General features: G+C 41.5%; 2 protein-coding genes across 4 annotated transcripts in view; both read right to left on the bottom strand.

Moving 5' to 3' along the window:
- The window catches only part of snap91a (synaptosome associated protein 91a), a 63482-nt gene extending 44594 nt beyond the window's left edge, over positions 1-18888 (bottom strand). The window contains exon 1 of the mRNA XM_026183723.2: positions 17921-18888. Coding sequence (XP_026039508.2) covers positions 17921-18050 — 130 coding nt within the window. The 5' untranslated portion in view covers positions 18051-18888. The remainder of the gene's footprint in view (positions 1-17920) is intronic.
- Positions 18889-20346: 1458 nt separating this feature from the next.
- dop1a (DOP1 leucine zipper like protein A) overlaps positions 20347-22605 on the bottom strand; it is a 30764-nt gene continuing 28505 nt past the window's right edge. For all 3 annotated transcript variants that reach the window (XM_026184221.2, XM_026184222.2, XM_026184223.2), the window contains 2 exons: positions 21128-21257; positions 20347-20959 (listed from right to left, as the gene is read on the bottom strand). In XM_026184221.2, the coding sequence (XP_026040006.1) occupies positions 20651-20959; positions 21128-21257 (439 nt within the window). In that variant the 3' untranslated portion in view covers positions 20347-20650. The remainder of the gene's footprint in view (positions 20960-21127; positions 21258-22605) is intronic.

Genomic DNA, 22605 nt, shown 5'->3' with positions numbered 1-22605 from the left:
CACGAACGTCGCACTCGCTTACGTCACTGTCATGAGACATTCTTCTTAACAAAACTCTTATATTTTAATTAATTAAAGCAACTTTAAAGGTCATTTTAATTTCTTAAACACATTTTCAATCAAATAACGTTAGCTAACTCCTACATTTTCCACTTGAATATTAAATGTTTGTTGCTCAAAAATAAAGCTGATAAAGAGGACAAAGCACGAAAAGCTTCGAATATCCACCCAAAAATAAGACCAGTGTTTAGCTGTGTTTCCTCCCTCCTGTTTATCAGCATTTTAGAGATAACGGAAAAGCCTCTGTGCAGGAAATCTATTCACTGGCAGACAGGAGAGGCATACCTTCAGCGAAAGCGTGAGGAACGAGATAACTAGATGTGTGCTCAAAGTGATGGACAGAAAGGCAGAGAAAAGATGACCGCTGTCATTTTAATAGCCTTGATACAGCAGAGCAAGCCAGACACCAAATATTTCCGTTGAGTCTTGTCGATTCATTAACAGTGTCATATCTATGTCTGCACACTTAATGGCAGCACACTGGGGGGAAAGCTGAGAGGTGTCCATTCAATTTTCCTCTTTGGCTTATTATTGACTAAATGCCACTGCATCTGCACCTGGTACATCGTACAGTAGGAACAATCTGCAACCAGTATTGGGAACTTGTAAGTTTTACTTTAAAAATAAGACTGAATGTTTCAAAAAGTTATATAGAAGATTGTTTTGTTAACTTTTGTATTGCTAGTATAATAGTATAAAATGTTTTTGTTTCCATATCTATTATTTTTTTTAATCAACAGAAAACTGAAGTGGACACCAACATCTAGAGTCATGTAAATGCTCAATGGCGTGCCCAAACTGCCTTTCCTTGAATGGTCACATGGTTGATTTATAGAGAATAGTCTGAAAAAGAGAAAATATCCAAAGAACAGCAGTTCTCTGGGAGAAAAAGTCTTAATGCTGCTAGAGGTCACAGCAGAATGATCAGACTTCTTCAAGATGAAAGGAAGACAACAGTAACTCGACTAATCCCTCGTCAATACCAAGGTATGCAGAAGAGCATCTCTGAATGGACACAATGTTGTGCCTTGAAGCAGATGAGCCGCAGCAGCAGAAGACCAAACTGAGTGCCACACCTGTCAGCTAAGAGCATGAAACTGAGGCTGCAGTTTTCACAAATGGACAATGGAAGACTGAAAAATGTTGCCTGGTATGATGAGTCTCAATTTCTGCTGTGGCATTTGAATGGTAGGGTCAGAGTTAGGCATAAAGAACATGAAAGCATGGATCAATCCAGCTTGTATCAAGGGTTTAGACTCCTAGTGGTGGTATAATAATGTGGGGGACATTGTTTTGGCACACTTTAAGCCCCCTAATACCACCTGAGCATCATTTGAAATCAGTGATGTGGACGTGACGGTACACAGATTAGCATCATAGATGAGCTGCCAACAGATCTGCAGCAACTATGTCATGCTTTCAGGTTGTGGACCAAAATCTCAAAGGAATGTTTCCTGCACCTTGCTGAATGTTTGTCAGAAAGCCTTATGGCATTTTGGAAGACAGTACGAGGTCCAGCTTGATACTAGCATACTCATGGTGTTTGAGGGATTTCATTTTTTAAGGAATGTGCCACTGACAGGTTAGAAAGAAAAAATGGTAAGGCAAATGCCAACAACAACAAAAAACAATTTAGCGACATTAAATAGTTCCAAACTGTAGAGGTTTTTTGGTATAGACAAGAATCTTCTGGATTTAGACTTTGTCTTTGTTCATGGAGACTCTGGCTTTACTCAGCATCCTTGACATGATGTTTGGAGACATCGTGTAAGTCTGCTTTGAGCAAAAGTAAAATTTTCATTGACATTCCAGCGAGAACCACAAGCGGTGTAGACAAACGTATCTCTGCACCTTCTCTCGATAAAATTATTTATTTATGGACTGCTGTTAATTTTTCCTCATCCCATGAACAAATCAAAACCTGTATTCATCGGTATGAGTAGGTGGGAGAGAAAATGAATGAATAATGATGTAAAAATTGCGTTCAAGGGCGTTTTGTCTTTGACAGTCGTGTTACAAGTCCGCTGGCTTTTTTGCTTCCTCTGTCATGCTTTCATCATGCAGCAATGATGACTGCGCACGTCCTCTCAAATAGTAAGGCGGTGCACATGCCCACAGCACACGCACGAACACACAAACATGTAAAGTGTGTGAAGGATAATCCCTACAGGGCTGATGAGTCAGCAGCCTGCGTCATCCTACGCTTTTCATCTCTGTCTGTCAGTCTCTCTCTCTCTGTATTTCCTCCTGTGAGGGTCAGTGCTGCTGTAAGACAGTGATGCAAAATACAAAGCTACTACATCTACTATCTCCATAAAGATTTTGCTTAAATCTACCCTAATCAGCATGTCAGATTCTAGCTGCAGGTTGTGAACATTAAATAAAGAATCTGGTCAGATCTGCTTGTGTGAAACTGTGCAGGATAAAGTCGAAGGAAATATTTCAAAAAGGCATGAGAAGCGAATCCCAATCGTACTGCAGGATAGGAACGTGGGTAGAGTCTCAGTTCAGATTAAGATTCTTAGCAGCAATTCAGCAGGAACTCCTGACTCATTGTCTCCCCTCCTCTTCCCTTTTACCGTAATTATTTATACGTGCGAGTATGAGTAGGAACGAGTGACACTGGGGACCCAGCGTAGCTGAGTGCTAGCACGCACAGATATAATCACCCTGACTAACAACTATTTGCATGTTTCGATCCACGTTCCGTGTACTGTGTGCACAAATATGCAGCAGATGGAATCATAAATATTTTTATGGCATGGCTGCCTGTCTGCACCCTCTCTGCATGGGAAACACCAGCACAGTCCTAGCTTCTAGTCCAGATTCTGGTTCAAATCTTTTGTCATAGTTCACCTGTTGCAACAGTGAAATTGTACTTTTATGTGTAAAAATGAATTCCCAGGTTTGCTGTTAATTATTAGTAGTCAGGTCCACCAAATTCCAAAACTCTCCACATAATCCAGGTTATGTTAAAATCAGTTAGGCTCACGACTCCGTTGATTGAGCTCGGCAGCGTGCTATACACCACTGCATCCGACGCTTTCCATTGTGCTTGGTGATGTAAGGCTTGGATGCAGCTGCTCAGCCATGGAAAATCATTCCATGAAGTTTTCTATGTGCTGTTGTTGAGCTAATCTGAAGACCACATGAAGTTTAGAGGTCTGAAGCGATTGACTCTGGTGAAAGTTGGTGACCTTCAGCATCCATTGACCCTGGTCTGTGATTTCATGTGCCCTACAACTTCGTGGCTGAGCTACTGTCTCTCCTATTCCATTCCAGTTTGTTATAATACTACTAACAGCTGACCGTGAAATATTTAGTAGTGAGGCAATTTAACCACTGGACTTGTTGCACTATCACAGTGCAAATCCTATCACAATATTCACTGTGAGCTCCTGAGAGCGACCCATTCTTTTGAAAATGTTTGAGCAAGCAGTCTGCATGCCTAGGTGCTTGATATACACCTGTGGCCATGGAAGTGAAACACTTGAATTCAATGATTATGGTGGCCGAGTGAATACATTTGGCAATATAGTGTAGCAAACACACATATTTGTGTGGAGGATTCTCGTGTGATGGCCTGCAGTAGCATGGACACACTCAGGCACCTGAAATGCTTAAAGTACAGTTGGGAGGCTTCATTCTGTGGTATTTTGCGAATTACAACCCCAATTTTGGTTTTATTGATTGTTCCTGAAAAATAAATGTAAAACATCCATTATAGCTTAAAAACAGGAGGGTCAGTCTTGTACTGTGGCCACAGTATACCTTATCAGCATACAGCTTGTGTCCTTCATTTAAAGCCTAGGGAACAGTTTAGCCGTTACACAAGGTTATTTGTGACATGAAGATTATAATAGCCTCTACACTATTCCGCACATTTATTATTTTATTTTGTTCGCAAATGTGCATGCGCACACAAACACAGATTTTTCCTGCTCTATTTTACAACCACAGCACCTGAGCCGCCTTTGTGCAATGTACCGAACAAAGACGGGAGATGCATAATCATGTTGTTCCAAAACAGGAGGAGAGAAAACAAGAGATCCGCACCTGTTTGAATAAGAGGAGCTCATTCAAACAGGAGCTCTAAATGACGCGCGTATACATGCAGCAAAAATGATAGCAGACTTCTGTTGCAAAGGTGTTCCCTGAGCAGGTGGTGCTGCTGGATTATATTGACTGGGCTCGATCTTCTCACACTTGGAACTTAACATGTGCTCTGTTGACCTAAATGTTCAGATAACTGTCACAGAATGCTTTATCAGGATGTTCGCAGCATCTGCCACACCCAATAACTCTCAAGTGGCAGGACTCGGATTTCAACTAGCTCTTCCTTTAACGCATCAATAACTGTAAGCGATATCAAAACCACTGCATGTGAGTGCAACTGAAGGCACACCACCAAGCATGAGTGCACCACAAGATGCACACATATATGTGCCATAGCGAGGCCTCCTGCACCAACAACACCCTCGACATTTTTCTGTTCTTTTTCATAGATTATTTTTTACCAATGTGTCGAGAGACACTTGGGACATGCCAAGGTGGTTTCCTAGGCAACAGGCTCTGGTGTTTGCAGTGACATCGAGGATGCGGTGAAATTTCTTTGAAATCATCTTCACAGTAGCAAAATGATAGGGGTTATCTAGCCAAAGCCAGATGCATGTGAGTCATACCAGCCTGAACATGGCTGAGAGCAGAAGCGGCTCTGAATCCACATAAATACTCAGCTTTACCCTTCATATAACCAGTGGTTATTTTATCTTGTCATATCCATATACAGTAGCTCCACATTTGAACAGATGATACATAAACATGAATATTGGTTTATTCAGTAAGCAGTGTGAGTGTGTGCATGTATGTGTGTGTGTACGCGTGTTTGAGTGTGCAGAGCGTGATACAAGCCATGCTGCATGAGTTTACACATGAATGGACCACGAGAGCGCAGTGGTTATTTATAGCTCCTTTCACCCTTCAGCAACATGTAAGGGGAGGGGGGGGGGGTTGTACCCACAATGCACTGCGCTCCATAGTAGCATGGCACCAATGTGGTGTGGCAGCCAAACAAAGAGGAAGCCATTGGGATTCAGACGCTGTGGAGGCTGGAAATGACATCTGAGGAACAAGCAGGCATCCCATATAATGTTGCAGTTACTGCTGGTGGACACAGATAGCAGCGCCGTATGGACGCTTTGGCTTTTGGTGACACTTCACCCCGCTGCTGGTGGAGTTTGTAGATTTGTTTTTTCAGGATCCCACATTCATTTGTTTCTGTATATTAGTGTTTTTTAATAATTGGAAAAACTTATTTTGATCTGGCATTAATGTCCTGATCTTATCTGCTATATCCTGTATAGTGGCTTGTCGCACTTAGCTTGTGTAGAAATATCTACATTTGTGTTGACACTTACAAAAAAAAAAGGCAAAAAAGTCCTGCTATATTCTTATGTTATGATACGATTTGGAATAAAAGAGAAGAAGTTTAAGAAAATGTGATCAAGCACAGTTAGAGTGGGAGACAGGCACTTGGCTTGGTGGCGATTAGTAGGTATTAGCATGGTTAACTAACATGGTGTATTAGTTAGTGATATTACCTTTTTTAGCCTGACTGGCACTCATTAAAGGTGTGCGCTCAGTAAAGGTGGCGGATCAATTTAAATATCGATAGCATCCATACCAAGGATTTTTTTGGGGGGGGGTCACACCTATTATTTTGCCCCAGAAAAGCCGTACCAGATACATGTTTACACAGTACAATATAAATGTGCCCATAGACCTTGAACAGCCTGATTTACTGTGATGATAATATAGTTTGAAATGAACCTTCACTGTTCACTGGACTGGTTCATCGCTCATCATATGACTAATCTTTTCTGTCGGTGAACAGATCTGTTTTTGCCAGCTATATTTACTGATTAGTCTTCCTCTAATTACTCTAATTGTCCTTCCTCTTGCCCACATCCCCTGTATCTGAAAACTGCTGTTGCTATCTGAGATTTAAATTAAACAACAAAAGAAAAACTTACTTATATTAAATCAGTTCTGCCTTCTGTCTTGCTGTGGGCCTTTGCTACACTAGTCAGTGTATTAGCTGTTTATTTCCCCTAAGTATGAGGGTCTTCCCTGTGTAAACAGAAAATTGTCTAGCTTGTGGATTTCTCTTGGGTGCAGCAAGTTGTGCTCTGAGGAAGGTTCAGCAGACAAAGACAAACATCTGTGTGCTGAACCATGTGCTGCAGCCAAGACATTTTTTGTTGTTGACTTTTTTAGGGGGTTGTTGCACTTGTTTTTCTGACAAAGAAACATTTATCTGTGTGTTTGTTACAGAACGTGTGCCCAGAGGTGAGGAAGCACAGAAGAAACATGGTACACCACACATAAGTGTGCACCTGGTGATGTTATTTACTCTCTGAGGTCTAATTCAACATAGATGGCACCCTTTAGCAGATCATTACATGAACTAGAGCAGGGCGATATGGCCAAAAATATTTATCACAATATATATTTGAAAATTTGCGATAACGATATAACCGACGATATAATTGATGCGAGACAAAATACAACTCCACAACATTACTAGCGCAAAAAGACAACCTTCCATTTATTTTCACTTAAACAAGAAGCTGGTTTTTATGTACATTAAAGCTTTATAAAAATGTAACAGTGCAAATGCAAATTCCTTGCTGAAAGTTTAACCAAAAGGCATTTCCAGTAGAAATGGGCTGACATATCCTGAGCATAACCATGTATAATATCCACTGACGTTAAAAAGAGGTGCTTTGCAACATTAAACTGCAGTGTGCAGTACGTATTTTTCAGACCACATAAGGTGCACGGGATTATAAGGCACATTAAGCGAAACAAAGCAGTCAGATAAATCAAACTTTATTAAACTCATTCTTCTTGCTTCCTCCACTTCTGTACCATTGATTCATTAATGTTGAATTCTCTGGCAGCTGCTCTATTCCCATGTTGTTGCAGTATATTAATGACTAACCTCGTATTATGGATGGATTATCTCAGTTGTTCTCCTGACTGAAGTTTGGTCCGTTTACAGCATCCTGCCATGCGATTGCATTTGTCTCTAACCATCAGGAACCTTCACGTTAACTTTTATAAGTGGAAAAGTGTTAGTGTTCGTCCCCCAGCTTCACTGTTTATGTTATGCTAACATAGCTGTGTCGCTAGCGATCACGTAGCACATAATTACATACCAGCTAGCCCAACTTCAGTAACCCTACAAACGTCACTGCTGTTTAGTTTCCTGTCTTCATTGATGTTGGAAGTGATAGCAGAGCTGTACGTTTGATTTTTTTCAGAAATCTCTCAGTCAGAACATGCTATATCATGCTTAGGTAACTAGCGAAACTAGCGAGCTAACTTCCGCTAGCTTCCTGCTAACTTCTTAAATGTAATAACTTTTGTTTTCATGGATGCCTGGAAGTTAAACTTTATAGTTACACCTGGTAAAGCAGCAACGCTGATCGTTTTATTAAAGATGAAAGAATTTAGACAGTTTTTAACTCTCAGTGATGCTGCAGTGTTGTTTGACCTGAAGCATACGGAGTTTAGGACCCAGATTACTCCCAGATTTAAGAGCATCTTAGTCCGACAAATACGACAATAACAACGCCCGCTTGCATGTTCTGCAAAGAAATGTGCTTTGTTGTGTATCTGACGGACAAACACCAAACCAGTTCCGCATCACTGAAGTTGCTCCATTTTTACAAACCAATTCTGGTTCATCTGTTTCACTCAACAATCGGCCATGTGCGCATGAAAACAAAGGCACTGCGCATGCGCGTTTTACTCCCATTCTATCGCGATATTTCATTTTCCTATCGTTGCTTAACATTATACCGGTATTACCGTGAATAATATGGCCCAGCCCTAACATGAACTACTACATACTTTTAAATACAAGCGCGTTCATGCTCACAGGTGTGCACACGGGTGCTCACACACACACAAACTACACCCTTTTTGGCTCCTACCTCAAAGCACACTGTGCGCTGTCGATCTTACGTGCTGCACAAAAATGTTTAATATTTAGTATTTACTGTTATATTCCCATAGATCATCGTGATGTTGTTTATTCTATTGCTCTCGTTTTCTTCTGCTTGTTTTCCTTTTTTTTTTTCGTTCTCAACAGGTGATCCAGGTGATTGATACATGTATTTTTTGTCTGCTTATTTTGTTGGTTTTTGTTTTTTGCCCTCTTCTCCGCTGTTTTTCTTTCCCTCTTTCTTTCTCCCCAGTCAAGTCTGTCCCGTATTTAGCAAGTGAAAATAAAATAAAATAAACAATAAAAGGTGAATCAAATAGACCATTACGGCAAGGCTGGGATGGTCCATTTGGTAAAGTAAATCCGTTGGGCATCTTTCTTCGCCTACGCCTAAGTCTGTGGCGCTTCATTAAGGTATTAAGGCAGACATGTATGTTAACTAATCATGTTATTCTTTTTATCCTCATTATATCACTATATGTGTTTTTTCTTCTTTTTCTTTGCAAGCTAGATATTCCTTCTGCAGAACAAAGTAATCAGTTACTATTAGCATCACTGTCTGATAAACACTTATTTACAGACTTGCAAGGCAAAACATTTCAGTGACCTCAAACTGCATCTGTGCTACAATTTGTTTAGGAACATTTAGTTATAAACCACAATGTACACATAATATACATGTGATGTAACATACACGTAAGGTGACAGGTTGTTAGCGGAGATCAGCTAGTAGTGCTTGTAGTATACAATATTTGTAAGGATTTGAATGTTAATAAAATAATTCCCAAAAGCTATATAGATACTGATACCCTAAGCAATTCATATATTAAGTTTAATCAAGATTCACTAACAAGGACTTAAGGAACGGACTACATACGTACATATGATAATTATAGTAAGATTATTATTATCATTATTATTATTATGCAACTTCATTGTCAAGATTTAGGAGAACAGTTTAATAATAACTAACATGATTACCAAAGGTTAGAGTTTTGGTCAGGGTTAGGGCCATTATCAATGATAACATTGAACTTAGTGGGTTCAACTAAACTCTTAAGAATCAACAGAAGCAGTAACAAACTACTGAAAACAATCTAGCCTTGAAGTAGTTTTGAAGTAGAGTCACATTTTCTTGAGACACTTTGCTTTTTATTGCAAATGTCAGATCCTGAAGCAGATAGAAGGAGCAGCCTAATAAAACAGCAGGAAACCCTAGCCTCCCTGCATTATTGATATGCAGCCCTGGGTACAGACATGCCCCTTTACTGTGGGAGATTCTGCTGTTGTTTACCTGCATACCAGAACAAAGGAGTGTACGCTTGCATCCAGTCCTGCCCATTTAAGCACAATAACCCCCTCTGCCCCAAAAGATTCATCTTCACTGTAATCGGCATGTTTTCATTCTCAGGCTAGCAAACTCAAGGGCACTGCGACCTCTAAAGAATATGAGTAATAGGCCTGAGAGGGAGGGTAAGAGGTGGGAGGAATTAAGAGAAAAGGAGCAAATACTTTCAATCTGGTGCTCACATTTAGAGTAGATGGTCGGATAACAGCGGCATGGGGGATCCATAACCCGGCTCATTAATCTGGACACACACTGTTGGTAGAAGAGTGCACCTCCCACACATTGCTTGACATTAGAAAGACTTTCGGAGGCTTTTGCAGAGCCCCGCTGTGCGATCAGCGCAGCAGTACATGGCCAGCCTTCTCAACAACCTCCTTTTACTCTTGCACTTGTTCTCTGAAGCTCATCATTAGGCAAACACTGCACTCGAACAGTATACAGAAGAGAAGAAGAACGAGTGGGAGTAGAGATGATGCAGGAGAGTCTGAATAAATAAAATGAATATCACAGTCCATAACTATTTGGACATTGCGTCAGTATAAGAAAAGGAAGAATTCTTCCCCAGCTGCACCATTTTAAGCAAAAATCTTTAAGAGTTATAAAGGGAACTGGTCCATCACAATTTCCAAGCACAAGAATACAGAATGGCAAGCTTGCAGGTAGAAATCAGAAAGCTTTTGTTGTTTTTTAGCTTTGAAATACAGTGAAATTAGGAGTGAAGTTGATAATGAAACCATGGAGAATGAGTATTGCTGAGTAAAAAAGCAAAAACGAAGCAGGTAAACAAAATGTAAACACTGTTAAACTTGATAGAAAGAAGAAAGTGTGGTTAAAAAGAAGGAACAATTCTTGAGATGAAGCAGGCTCAAGGCTTGGGTACGTCTGGCTGCCAATGGAACTGCCAGCATGTTGGCACTTTTGGGTGATTGCACTGCGGACGAAAGCCACGGGACGGATGTAGAGGTATACGGGAACATGCTGACATGCTGTGTTCAGCCAAATGTGGCAAATGCTTTGGACAAAATTTCATAATTAAAAAATTCTAAATTGCTAAACAGGCAACTTTTAGCCCTTTTACATTAGTTTGTACTCCGGTTGGTTCTGCACAGCTTGAAACATATTTGGGGTTTTCCATTAGGCAGTAATACCTGGTAATAACCAGAACCCTAAAACCACATTTTGAGTCTCAAAAATGCCTTCAAATTTTTCAGGACCGGCATTTTGTCCCCAAATTGGTGACGGTTCGTCCCAACAGGTATAATGGCATGCCAATTTTTGGTCACCACAAAGTTTTTTCAACAAACGTGCACACACACACTCACACACTGTGACAACAGCAAGCTGTCGCAGGTGTCAAAAACAGTAAGATTACAGCACTAGATTGTACTCGTAGCTCACAGGATCTAACCGAAGCAGCATGAAAATGTACACTGCAGAAGCAGCCAGCACTTTCTGTGACGATAGCCACACTGACAGCACAGGGTCAACAAGTGGAGGTGCTTAAAAAGATGTCACTTTGTGTCAACTTTACTGACATATTTCAGGCATGCCAAGCCTCTGCTGTTACAGAGAAAACTGGGCATGTCTTCAGCATTTCCACCATGCTTGGAATGAAGGCCAAGTCTCTGAATCCCACTGAAGATAAGCTAAGCCATGCTAACCTGCCTGTGGCTTCATATTTGCTACAGATACAGAAGTAATATCACTCTTTGCATCTAATGCTATGCGGGAAAGTGTGCTTCCCAGAATGCTCACTCTGGATTAATCCCTCAGTGCAGAGACATGAATCTAAATTGTAGGTGTGAAGGATCGCCTGTCTCTCCATGTTTGCCCTGTGAAAGGCTAGTGACTTGTTCAGGGTTGCCATTCTATCACATTTGCACATGGAAAATCATAAAAACAAATATCCATAAGATGGATATTTTACAGAGATATTGTCTGCACTAGACCGCCTTTATTTAGGGCAAATAAAGTTGAACATTGACCATGTAAACGAATACAGACACGCTTCAAGCCCCTTCCCCCATCCTCCATCCTATGAGGAGGCAGGAGGCCTCTCAAACATGGTAACACATTGATGGTGACTCATGTTGTGGTAACAGCACCATAGCAGCCAAAGGGGACTCAGCACGCTGTTTACGTTTCTCCCCGCCTCCAACACACACACACAGAAGGTATTGTATCCTGTGTTTGCTCTAAGCAGAGTATAATCGTGTCTCTGGGTAAAAAAATGAAAAAACCCCTGTTCATCAGAGTGACTGGATTTAGAGCGGTGGGAGAGCTGGTGATAATGATTGCAGAAAAAAATGGACAGAATGTCAGCTGTGACGCTTAATCAGGTCATTATAATCAACATCGCAAAGGTTTAAATATTGTGTAGATATAGAGAAGCAAAGAGAAGAGCAGGTGGAACATGATGCCATACATTTCTGAAAATATAACCTTCAAACTGTAAACCTGTTATAGCTCCCTAAACAGCATGAGGATTAAGAGGTGAGGGGCAACATAAGCAGTGGCAGCTAGAGATGGAGGCTATTAGGAACAGCAGCAGGAGTTGTGGTGCCCGTCCCTGAAAACAAAGAAATCTTCATTTAGCAGATGTTAAAATCCTGTTACACTAGTTATCTAGTTGCTTCCCTTCAGGCTGCAGAAACCCTGTGTGTCCTCTGATCCACACGCTAGGCCTGTATCTAGTTGAAATTGTTGACCAACTGCGCAAAGAGATGCATTGAAGCACTGCTCATAAACTCCTAATTTCTAAGGCAGTGAAAAAGAAAACTGTCTTTGCAGGTAATAACAAAACAGACCTGATGGTTGAAGTAGTTTTGTCGCAGTTGCTGTTTCAATGTGCTACGGTGGCAGATGTTGAGTAATCCACCGACTCCAATCAATCTAGGCAGAAAGAACCAAAGCGGCATCTCGAACACGCCCACAATGGAGGAGCAGCATCAGATGCGGTGGCATTTCTCTACTCAGCCGCCGCCTCTTTAAAATTCTAATATTTCAAAACAGCAGCATCTCACCGTCATCCCACACATCTCTGTTTCATACATTGATAAGTGTGGTGAACATGGCTTGCTTGTGTCATTTCTCACTCCACTGTGAACCTCTGAGCGTACGTGCGTGCCAGCATGGCAGATGGCCACACTAATAACATTTCTACTGATTCATTTAAACTTAAAGTTAGCCTATGTAATTTACTGAAACATTAACACATTTGTAAAAAAAAATACATTTAACCCCTAATTGTGCACATATAGTTCAGGAATTGTGCTTTCACACAGATGTCCTCATCTTCACACCAAAACAATGAGAACACCTGATATTAATTCATTTTTATTAAGTTTATTTATATAGCACCGAATCACAACAACCGTCGTCTCAAGGTGCTTTATACTGTAAGGAACAGACTCTACGATAATACAGAGAAAACCCCAACAGTCAGACAACCCCCTATGAGCAAGCACATGTCGATGGTGGGAAGGAAAAACTCCCACTTAACAGGAAGAAACTTCCAAGAGAACCAAGCTCAGGGAGGGGCAGCCATCTGCCATGACTGGTTGGGGGTGAGGGGAACATTAAATGTGCCTGCTTGACTTTTCTGCTGTTTATAAAAAAATGCCAGAAATTCTGGTGAGCATATTTCCTTCCTCATAAAAGCTGGATTTTAAATTAGCTTGAAATCTCTTAAGTGACTCTTTGTTTATGGCACACGTTCAGTGCATATTTAAGATTTTGTGCGACTGACACAAACTACCAGACTTTTTAGAAGTGATCTTTGTACACTGCTATAATCCTCATCCCCTTTAAAACTTTGGCCCATTAAAGCACTTGACTCCCAGCTGCACCTCCTCACTTGGATCCACATGCAAGTCTATTCATGCTGGGATGCTGCCAAAGGTTTGTGAATGCACACATGCAGACACGTGCTTGTGTGTTTGTGTGGAGGATATCAAGATCCATCTGTAAGACACACTCATAGCATGTGGGGTGTCGGGCAATCTGTGCTGCTGCCTGAGCACTAATCTTTTAAGAGTTTAAAAGACTTCCGATCTGCATCTCAGTCATCTGTCAGGCTCTTAAAAATTTTTTTTTTTTTTTAAGTGATATCAAATAGTTGCTAAGCCTCCACAGACACACTTTACTGAACTATTCATCATTGTGTTTTGTTTTCTCCAGCCTTTTAAAAACCCAAGGTAAAGAGGCATGAACCTGGAGACATGTCTGCTTATATTCTCATCCCACTCTTTTCTAATACCATCTATTTATTGTGCTTTTCATCCTCAGAAACACTACAGCACCTGATTCAGTCTGAATACAGTAACTTCTAATTTTCTCCTGTCTCTCTATCTCACTGCACGGTTTGGGGATCACAGCTTGTGGAGCTTACTCCCCTGGATGTCACTTGAACCAAACGAACACACATTTGGCTGTCAGTGGAACAATCCATGAGAGATATTTTTAGACCTTGAGCACACAGCTCCTAACACAAAGTGCCCTTTTACAATTCAGCATGTTTTCTCCCCTCCCTTTTTAAATGACTTGCAGAGTGAAGTTAGTACATGTTTAGTGTATCATTTTGCACTGACAACAGACTGACCAACTACAAACATTATCTATTCACTTGGAGAGGGACAAAAAATGTGCTGCTGTCAGGTTTCAGGCAGAGTGAGAAGCAGCGCGTCACATTACAAGCCAAAAAGCTCCCAAAATGAAATACAACAAGGATTTGATATGCAAGAAGGCAATCAGTTATATCATTGCAGCATCTTTATGTTATTAAAATATGTAAATTGCTTCAGTAATAGAGTATCCTAGAGCCAAATACACATACATAAATCCATGTGATTGTGTGGATGACAGAGTGTATTTCCAGGGGTATTAATGGATGCCAAGCATGTCGATATAAAACAGGACTACAGCGGTGTTGGAGGATCTTGGCAACAAGTTTCACTGATGATTATGATGCATCTTTCTGCTAGCGGTAAAAGTAGACATTTTTTCTCCAAGCAGCACACTGGGTAAATGTCAGCTATGGGTAAAACAGGATGTAATGTCAAACAATTTAACCTAAGGCTGCTTCTCCTGCAGAACAAATTACCTTTGTCACATACAATGAAGCAGTTTGATTGAAAAAAACAGTATGAACTCAAGAGCTCCATGAATTTAAAATGTTAAATTAAAATAAGTTCAGCTAAAAGATTTTCAGGTCTTCTTTTTTTTTTTTTTTCTTTAGCATGTTGGCACTTGTAGCAGAGATTTTAAAAGCTAAATGGTACTAGCTTAAAGTTACAGTAAGCTATGCTAATGCAACTTATTTGTAAGAGTTGAAACAAGGAGTTTTACCTCCATGCATGTTCTGCCTGTCACTGCCAAATTCCTTTTAATATATAGTTTTTATTTTATTTTTAATATCGTGGGGGAAGCATGTTTAAAATGAAATGTTTAACTTTAACATAAGATAAAATAACCTAACAAGGCTGTTAGCTTAGTGTAGGAGCAAGCTAGGTGTTTTACTTCTGTGAATGGCTACAGACAGGTTTTTATGTGTGCAGTTAGGTCCACAAGCTGTTGGAAAAAGACACATTTTTGTATTTTTTTTGCCTATACACCAACATGGTAGATTCAAACAATCAATATGTGACTGAAGTGTAGGCTTTGCAGACTTTTAATAAAGACTGAAAATTAATTGGACAATTGAGTGATGATTAGTTGAGGTGAGGCCTGTTCCCAGTGAAGCAGACGTCTGAAGTTGGTTTAAAGTGTTGAATTTGTATTTGATAGCTTATCACTGTATTTCAATATGATGCCAAAAGCACAAGACATAATAAGGCTGAAGAATCAAAATAAACCTATTAGAAAGAGAAACTAGGAAAAACTTTATGGACGCAGCCGAATCAACAATCTGAATTATTCTTAAAAACAAGGACCTGGCAGCTCAGCAACACCAAAAGACCTGAAAGACCACAGAAGACAACTGAAGTGGCAAATTATTTCCATTATTAAAAAAAAAAAAACATTTTCACAACATCTAACCCAGTCAAGAACATCCTCACACAGGAAGAGGTATCACTGTCACATAGTCTATAATAAAGAGACACCTTCATAAACAGATATATGCAGAGATTACAACAAGGTGCAAACCTCTGGTTACACTCAAGAACAGGAAGAGCAGATTAGACTTTGCCAGAAAACATCTAAAGGAAAATCTGCAACAACAAAAAAATGAAGAAGAAGAAGAAGAAGACAAAAAAAGTGGATGGTGAAACCAAGATGAACTTGCAGCTGAATGATGGGAGAAGTATTGCGAAAGAGAGAAACACCTCATGATCCAAAGCAACACTATCTGTCAAACACGGCGGAGGAAGCATCATGGCATGGGCATGTATGCCTGGACACTGATAGACAATGATTTCACCGTTATATTTCCAACCCTGGTGATTCTGCCTGTTTAAAATTACACAAACAATAATTTCCCTGTCAGGGGGCGGGGTCTGTGACAGAGTATTTTGGGTTATTTTGTATTAGTTCATCGTAGTTGAAGTTTAGTGTAGTTTATGTTATCGTCCATGTCTCCTTATTTATGAGTCTTTTTCTGTTTGTCGTATGTTATCTCCTTGTCCAGGTAGGTTCCCCTTGCGTCTCTCTCCTCTTTGTCCCTCTCTCACTCCGACTCTCTGTCTCTTGTATCAGTGTGTCCCAGTTCACATCTCTCCATGTTTCCTGTTTTACTTTGAAAGTCTGTGTTTCCATGTTCAGTGTGTTTAGTTTTGCTTCCCCTGTGGCGTCAGGTTCATTGTGTCAGCTGTGTTTCCCCAGGTGTTTCCACTTCCCTCATTACCCTTCTGTGTCCTCTATCTCCCTCTGTTCCCCCTCTGTTGGGTCGTCTCTTTGTCTCGCGTCATGTACTTCCGGTCTCAGGATTATTTTCATGCTTCGGTTCAGGTTCATGTTTCTTGTCACAGTTTTCAGATGTACCTGTTCTGATTCATGTTCAGGTACCATGGCATAGTTTTCATGTTAGTTTTAGTTCATCCCAGTTTAGGTTTTAGTTTAGTTTTTCCCCAGCTCACCTTGCCTTGTTTTCTGTTTGATATCACCCTTAATAAACGGCTTGCTTTTTGTTATACTTCGTTTTTCTCTCACATGTCTGTTTTTGGGTCCACACCTCAAACACATCGGCCATCCCGGCCGTAACTCTTCCTCCATTAGTTTCTGTCTATATAGATGCCTATAACCTCAACAATTCAGTGACTTGCACTCACTGACCTCTCACCAGCTTGTTTCAATAACTTCCTAATGTTTCCAATTATTCCAAAACCAAATAAATGCACTAAATCGTTCATTTTGGGGGCAAAAGGTTCCTTGGATAAAAATCCAGTCAGGGATCACGGATTTCATTGGTGTAGGAAGAGGACTGAGGACATTCCATGTATTTCTATTTATGCCAAGTCTTTATGTTTCCCAGATGTGATGCATGGATGGTGTTTATATTATAGACAAATTGATTTTGTGTGTTGAATATCTTAATACAAGCTGTATTATATCATTGTGCAGAAAAAGCAAAAGGCTGTGTTATTCACATGTATGTGTTCAGATCAAATGCACAAGCTTGGTCTGTTTTTTGCATATTTATTGGCAAAAATACTTAAAGGCCTTGTGTCATTCATTTGCATCCTGAAAAAACCCCACTCTAACTGAAACCTCCACCTTTGCTGTGTTCACTATTATCTATTCTGCACATGAGTCATTGGAGAGTTCAATCTACTTTATGTATGGATGACCACTGGGGATATTGACTGTCCCTGAAATTGTGTGTTATCAGTAAATACAGCCCCATTCCATCCTTTCCAAAAAGCTAATAGCCTTTTTTTTTTTTATTGAATTGGCACCGCCTGCTCCTTCATTTGACAACCCTGTTCGTGCAATGAAAGACATCTAGAAACTGCACCAAGAAACGAAAAAAGAAATCTGTGATAAATATGTTGGCAGTTTTTTCAGTGCTACCATAGAGGACAAGGTCTCAGGCAACAACCCCACCTGTGTGCTTAGTAGTACTGAAACTACTTTTAGCCTTTTAATTATGCAGTAACTAGCATAAGAGCAGCATTGGAGGGAGAGATAGCATGCAATCAGAGGGACTTTTATCTGTAAGTATCTGGTTGGAGACTTTGTGGTTTCCCTATTCTGGCTCTACACTAATGCACAGTCAGCGGGTGAGAGGCCATGTAATTATATATTAACTTTGGCTTGGTCAGTTAAGACTGAAAGCAGTTCCTGTTGGTGGTCTTTCGGTAGTACGTGTGTGTATGTGTGTGTGTGTGTGTGTGTGTGTTCATACACGTGAGTATATACTATGACTTGAAACCCATCCAAGCATATTAAGACACGCTGGAGTAACGGATGTGGGGGTGGGGGGCAACCATCATGGCTTTGGTGCAAGGCCTAGTTGTGCATGACAAGGATAGATGGAGGGGTTACTTAGACGTAGATGTACTCACACTCCAAGTGTTTCTTCTTCGGGGCTGTCTGTTCGTGCGTGGTGGCTTTGCACACCGCTCGGCACACCTCGGATCCCGTCAGGCTGTACTGAGCCGCGGCGATGCGGTCCGTCAGCGTCTGCCCCGACATCTTCTCTCCGCGGAGTACAACCAGCAAGCCTCCAATATGGTCCTACCCCCCCCTACTCACACACACACACACACACGCCGGAATGAGCGAGCAGCCTCAGTAATCCCAGCCGCCCTCGAGAACACCACACAGACACAGGCTCCAGGAAAAGAAATATTAGGGCACTTTCTAAAGAGCCGCAATTGATTTGAGTTGCATAACAAGCGGAGAGCTGGTATTCCCACTCAGATCTGCTGGATCTGCATGCGTTTCTGGAACAATCATGAACTGACTTTCTTCCCTGAATTCCAGTATCCGGTGATAACTACAGTCTATATGCAAAAAAAGGGGGGAAGGGGAAAAAAGGAGAGGGCAAAAAAGTAAAACGCTAATCCAGGTTTTAATTCAGTGTTTTCCCCTCCGTTTTTTAATGAATTTCTTACTGTTCCGCGTTATGGTCGGACAGCCTCCCTCACAATGCCGTCCTCCCTGGATGATGCTTCTCTCTTGCCTCCCCTCCTCCCTGTCTTCCTTCCGCTTGTCTCCTGGATAATCCTTACCACCACCACCAGTCTGACAGTCCCTGAGTATCAGCGGGGCGTGCAGGGGAACATCATCATCTTCATCCCACACCATCCAGTGCAGCGTTTTTTTCCTCTGTTTGTTTGTTTTTCTCACTCTCTCCTTCTCCTTCTGCAGCCCTACGCTTCCTCTGCGCCTTCCTCACCGTCAGCTCCGGGGATGCGCGCTTCAAACCGGGTCGTTGGATGGCGGTGCTTTCGGTGGACTTACATCCTTCCGTTTATTTAATTATTATTTTATTTATATTTCTCAACACGCCCTGCCCCCTCCTTTGAGTCAGGTGACGCAGTGTTACCAACCCCACTGCAGCCTCTTTTATCGCGAGAGCTCAAGGGAGAAGCGAGCGAGGTGGGGAGGTGGGCGAATGGGGTTGCTGCGTGAGGATGTGAAGGGTTAATACAGCTACTCTACAGGGTTTTGGTGCCTGTCATGCTGCTTCCGTACTACGAAGGTCATAAGAAGCGTGCAGCTTCAGGGAGCACGATTTTATATAACCACGCGCAGCCAATCAGCGGATTCGGCCCTGTCCGTGGTGCTGAAGTCTTCTGGCGTCGTGCTCTCAATCACATTTTCTGATCAGCATTATGCAGTTCTATCAGTCGTTTTTCATAAAAATGTACATTAAAATGTGTTAATGTACATTGGAAAGACCTACATATAAAATACAATACTTGTTCATGGCACTTAGAAATGTATTTTAAATATATTTATTTTTAATAGGGTATAATAACAGCTGTGACCTCTCTCCCATCTGACAGCGCTCATCTCTCAGTTATCAAATCAGACTACTCTGGAGAAAAAATGGGCAAGGATTTCAGTCTGTAGATGTGCAAAGCTGGTAGAGACATACCCTAAAAGACTGGCAGCTGTAATTGGTGGTTCTACAAAGTATTGACTCAGGGGGCTGAATAATTACCCACACCCCACTTTTCAGTTATTTATTTGTAAAAAATGTTTGGAATCATGTATGATTTTCGTTCCACTTCTCACGTGTACACCACTTTGTATTGGTCTTTCACGTGGAATTCCAATAAAATTGATTCATGTTTGTGGCTGTAATGTGACAAAATGTGGAAAAGTTCAAGGGGGCCGAATACTTTTGCAAGCCACTGTACGTAGCTGCTCAGGCTACTGTTGTTAGGACTCCCTTGCAGACAATGTTTGTTTTGCTCCTCTCCTGCTGAGTGTCTACTCAATGTAGGTGGAGTTGACCAACAGGAACTTAAAAGGGTACCATCTAAAGTCCATACTGATATGGTCATCTCAGAGACAAACTGACCTCTTGACTGCCTTTGTGGTGTCGCTGCTTTGCATTTTAAATGGAATTATCTGACAAGAATGGCTTTCTGTGCAGTAGAGAAGTCTTTGCTTCAGTTTTGGTTTTAGGCATTTTCTAGTATTTTATTACCCCGTTACTGCACTAAACAGCAGGTAGGTGTGTCTGTGTATTGCGCTCACACATTTTTCTATGTTCTCTAGCATCAGCTGATAACTTAGGACTCGACCCTTTTTGAGTAACTGTAGTCATGGCTGGCTCCAGAAAAACAAGATTCCGATGACGACAAAGCTAATGTGGAAACCAACGGGCAATGCGGTAGTGGCTGTCTATCTTTTATACACAGTCTACACCTGCTCAGATGAGAATGGAGAAGAGACTGAAGAGACTTAGACTGAATGGCAGGGGCGTAGTGTAAGTTCTTTCTTAATATTTAGAAAGAGAACAACATAGCTGATGTAAACTTCTCATTAGAAATCTTTATTAAGTCACATCGATATGGAATGGCACAGCATTTTCACTTTATCCTAAAGGACTCACATGAAATGTTGAAAGTCATCAAAGCTGCTCCATATATACAAATAATTAAAATCAATAAAGTAGCTTTTAAAAGAAAAATCATTATAAAAAAAAAAAAAAAAAAAGAATGTACAAACTCCTCCCCAAGTTTATAGTCCCATATAGTTTTTTTAATGTACAGGTTGAGGTTCACTAGTGTTGATCAGTTGTGTGTTAGTTCCCTCTCCCTCCGCTTGTTTTGACCTCACGTCTTGATGAGCCCCTCTAGAAAGTCTTTTTCAACCATCTCCTCAATGTTTTGTCGAGCTCGACTCCAGAACACTTTCTGGCTCTCCAGTTTGTGGCCCTCCTTGTGGCTGGGGAAAGAGGCATCTGTGCGGTTGTGAGCGTAGGCGGGGCCTGAGCGGCTGCTGGCCTTGCTGCTGAACACCTGGCTGAGCAAGTTGAAGAAGGGCAGCAGCTGCTCCATACTGCGGATCACGTAGAGGGTCAGCATTAGGTGACCTGGCTCCCAGGACAGGGTTTGGGTGGAGCAGTCCTCTTCTGGGTTTTTCTATGAGGAGGAGGCAAATAATTTACTGAAGCTGAATATTCACCTGCCAACCCGCAAAAACTACAATTTGCAAAACAGCCTCTTTTAACAAGCACTTTCCTCTTTGTAAAAGGCACTCATTTATCTTCATTATTTAATAACCTGTGCAGACAAGAGAAGATGAGATACCTTGGCTCGTTTCCTCAGCAGCTTCACTAGTCGGACAATGTAGGGCTTAAACTCTCTCTGGTGAATCCCCTGACGTCTCACTTCCAACCCCGAATCGTCTGACGCCTCTGGGATGAAGGCCCAGCGATACCTGTAATGAGGCGTGACATACTCAGATTGACTCAGAACAGCTTTAAAGGAGTGAAATTCACATAATCAATTATCACAATGTACCCTTCCACATCTCAAATACTGACACACAGGCACACACTTCTACCTAAACAAATTACAGTGGGGCAAAAAAGTATTTAGTCAGCCACCGATTGTGCAACTGATTGTTTCAACTGTGAGAGACAGAATGTGAAAAAAAATCCATGAATCCACATGGTAGGATTTGTAAAGAATTTATTCGTAAATCAGGGTGGAAAATAAGTATTTGGTCAATAACAAAAATACAACTCAATACTTTGTAACATAACCTTTGTTGGCAATAACAGAGGTCAAACGTTTACTATAGGTCTTTACCAGGTTTGCACACACAGTAGCTGGTATTTTGGCCCATTCCTCCATGCAGATCTTCTCGAGAGCAGTGATGTTTTGGGGCTGTCGCCGAGCAACACGGACTTTCAACTCCCGCCACAGATTTTCTATGGGGTTGAGGTCTGGAGACTGGCTAGGCCACTCCAGGACTTTCAAATGCTTCTTACGGAGCCACTCCTTTGTTGCCCGGGCGGTGTGTTTTGGATCATTGTCATGTTGGAAGACCCAGCCTCGTTTCATCTTCAAAGTTCTCACTGATGGAAGGAGGTTTTGGCTCAAAATCTCACGATACATGGCCCCATTCATTCTGTCCTTAACACGGATCAGTCGTCCTGTCCCCTTGGCAGAAAAACAGCCCCATAGCATGATGTTTCCACCCCCATGCTTCACAGTAGGTATGGTGTTCTTGGGATGCAACTCAGTATTCGTCTTCCTCCAAACACGACGAGTTGAGTTTATACCAAAAAGTTCTACTTTGGTTTCATCTGACCACATGACATTCTCCCAATCCTCTGCTGTATCATCCATGTGCTCTCTGGCAAACTTCAGACGGGCCTGGACATGCACTGGCTTCAGCAGCGGAACACGTCTGGCACTGCGGGATTTGATTCCCTGCCGTTGTAGTGTGTTACTGATGGTGACCTTTGTTACTTTGGTCCCAGCTCTCTGCAGGTCATTCACCAGGTCCCCCCGTGTGGTTCTGGGATCTTTGCTCACCGTTCTCATGATCATTTTGACCCCACGGGATGAGATCTTGCGTGGAGCCCCAGATCGAGGGAGATTATCAGTGGTCTTGTATGTCTTCCATTTTCTGATGATTGCTCCCACAGTTGATTTTTTCACACCAAGCTGCTTGCCTATTGTAGATTCACTCTTCCCAGTCTGGTGCAGGTCTACAATACTTTTCCTGGTGTCCTTCGAAAGCTCTTTGGTCTTGGCCATGGCGGAGTTTGGAGTCT

Source organism: Astatotilapia calliptera, chromosome 11 (assembly GCF_964374335.1).
Source record: "Astatotilapia calliptera chromosome 11, fAstCal68.1, whole genome shotgun sequence".
NCBI lineage: Eukaryota > Metazoa > Chordata > Actinopteri > Cichliformes > Cichlidae > Astatotilapia > Astatotilapia calliptera.
The sequence above is the reverse complement of the archived record's forward strand: the minus strand, read 5'-3'. Positions and strand labels throughout refer to the sequence as shown.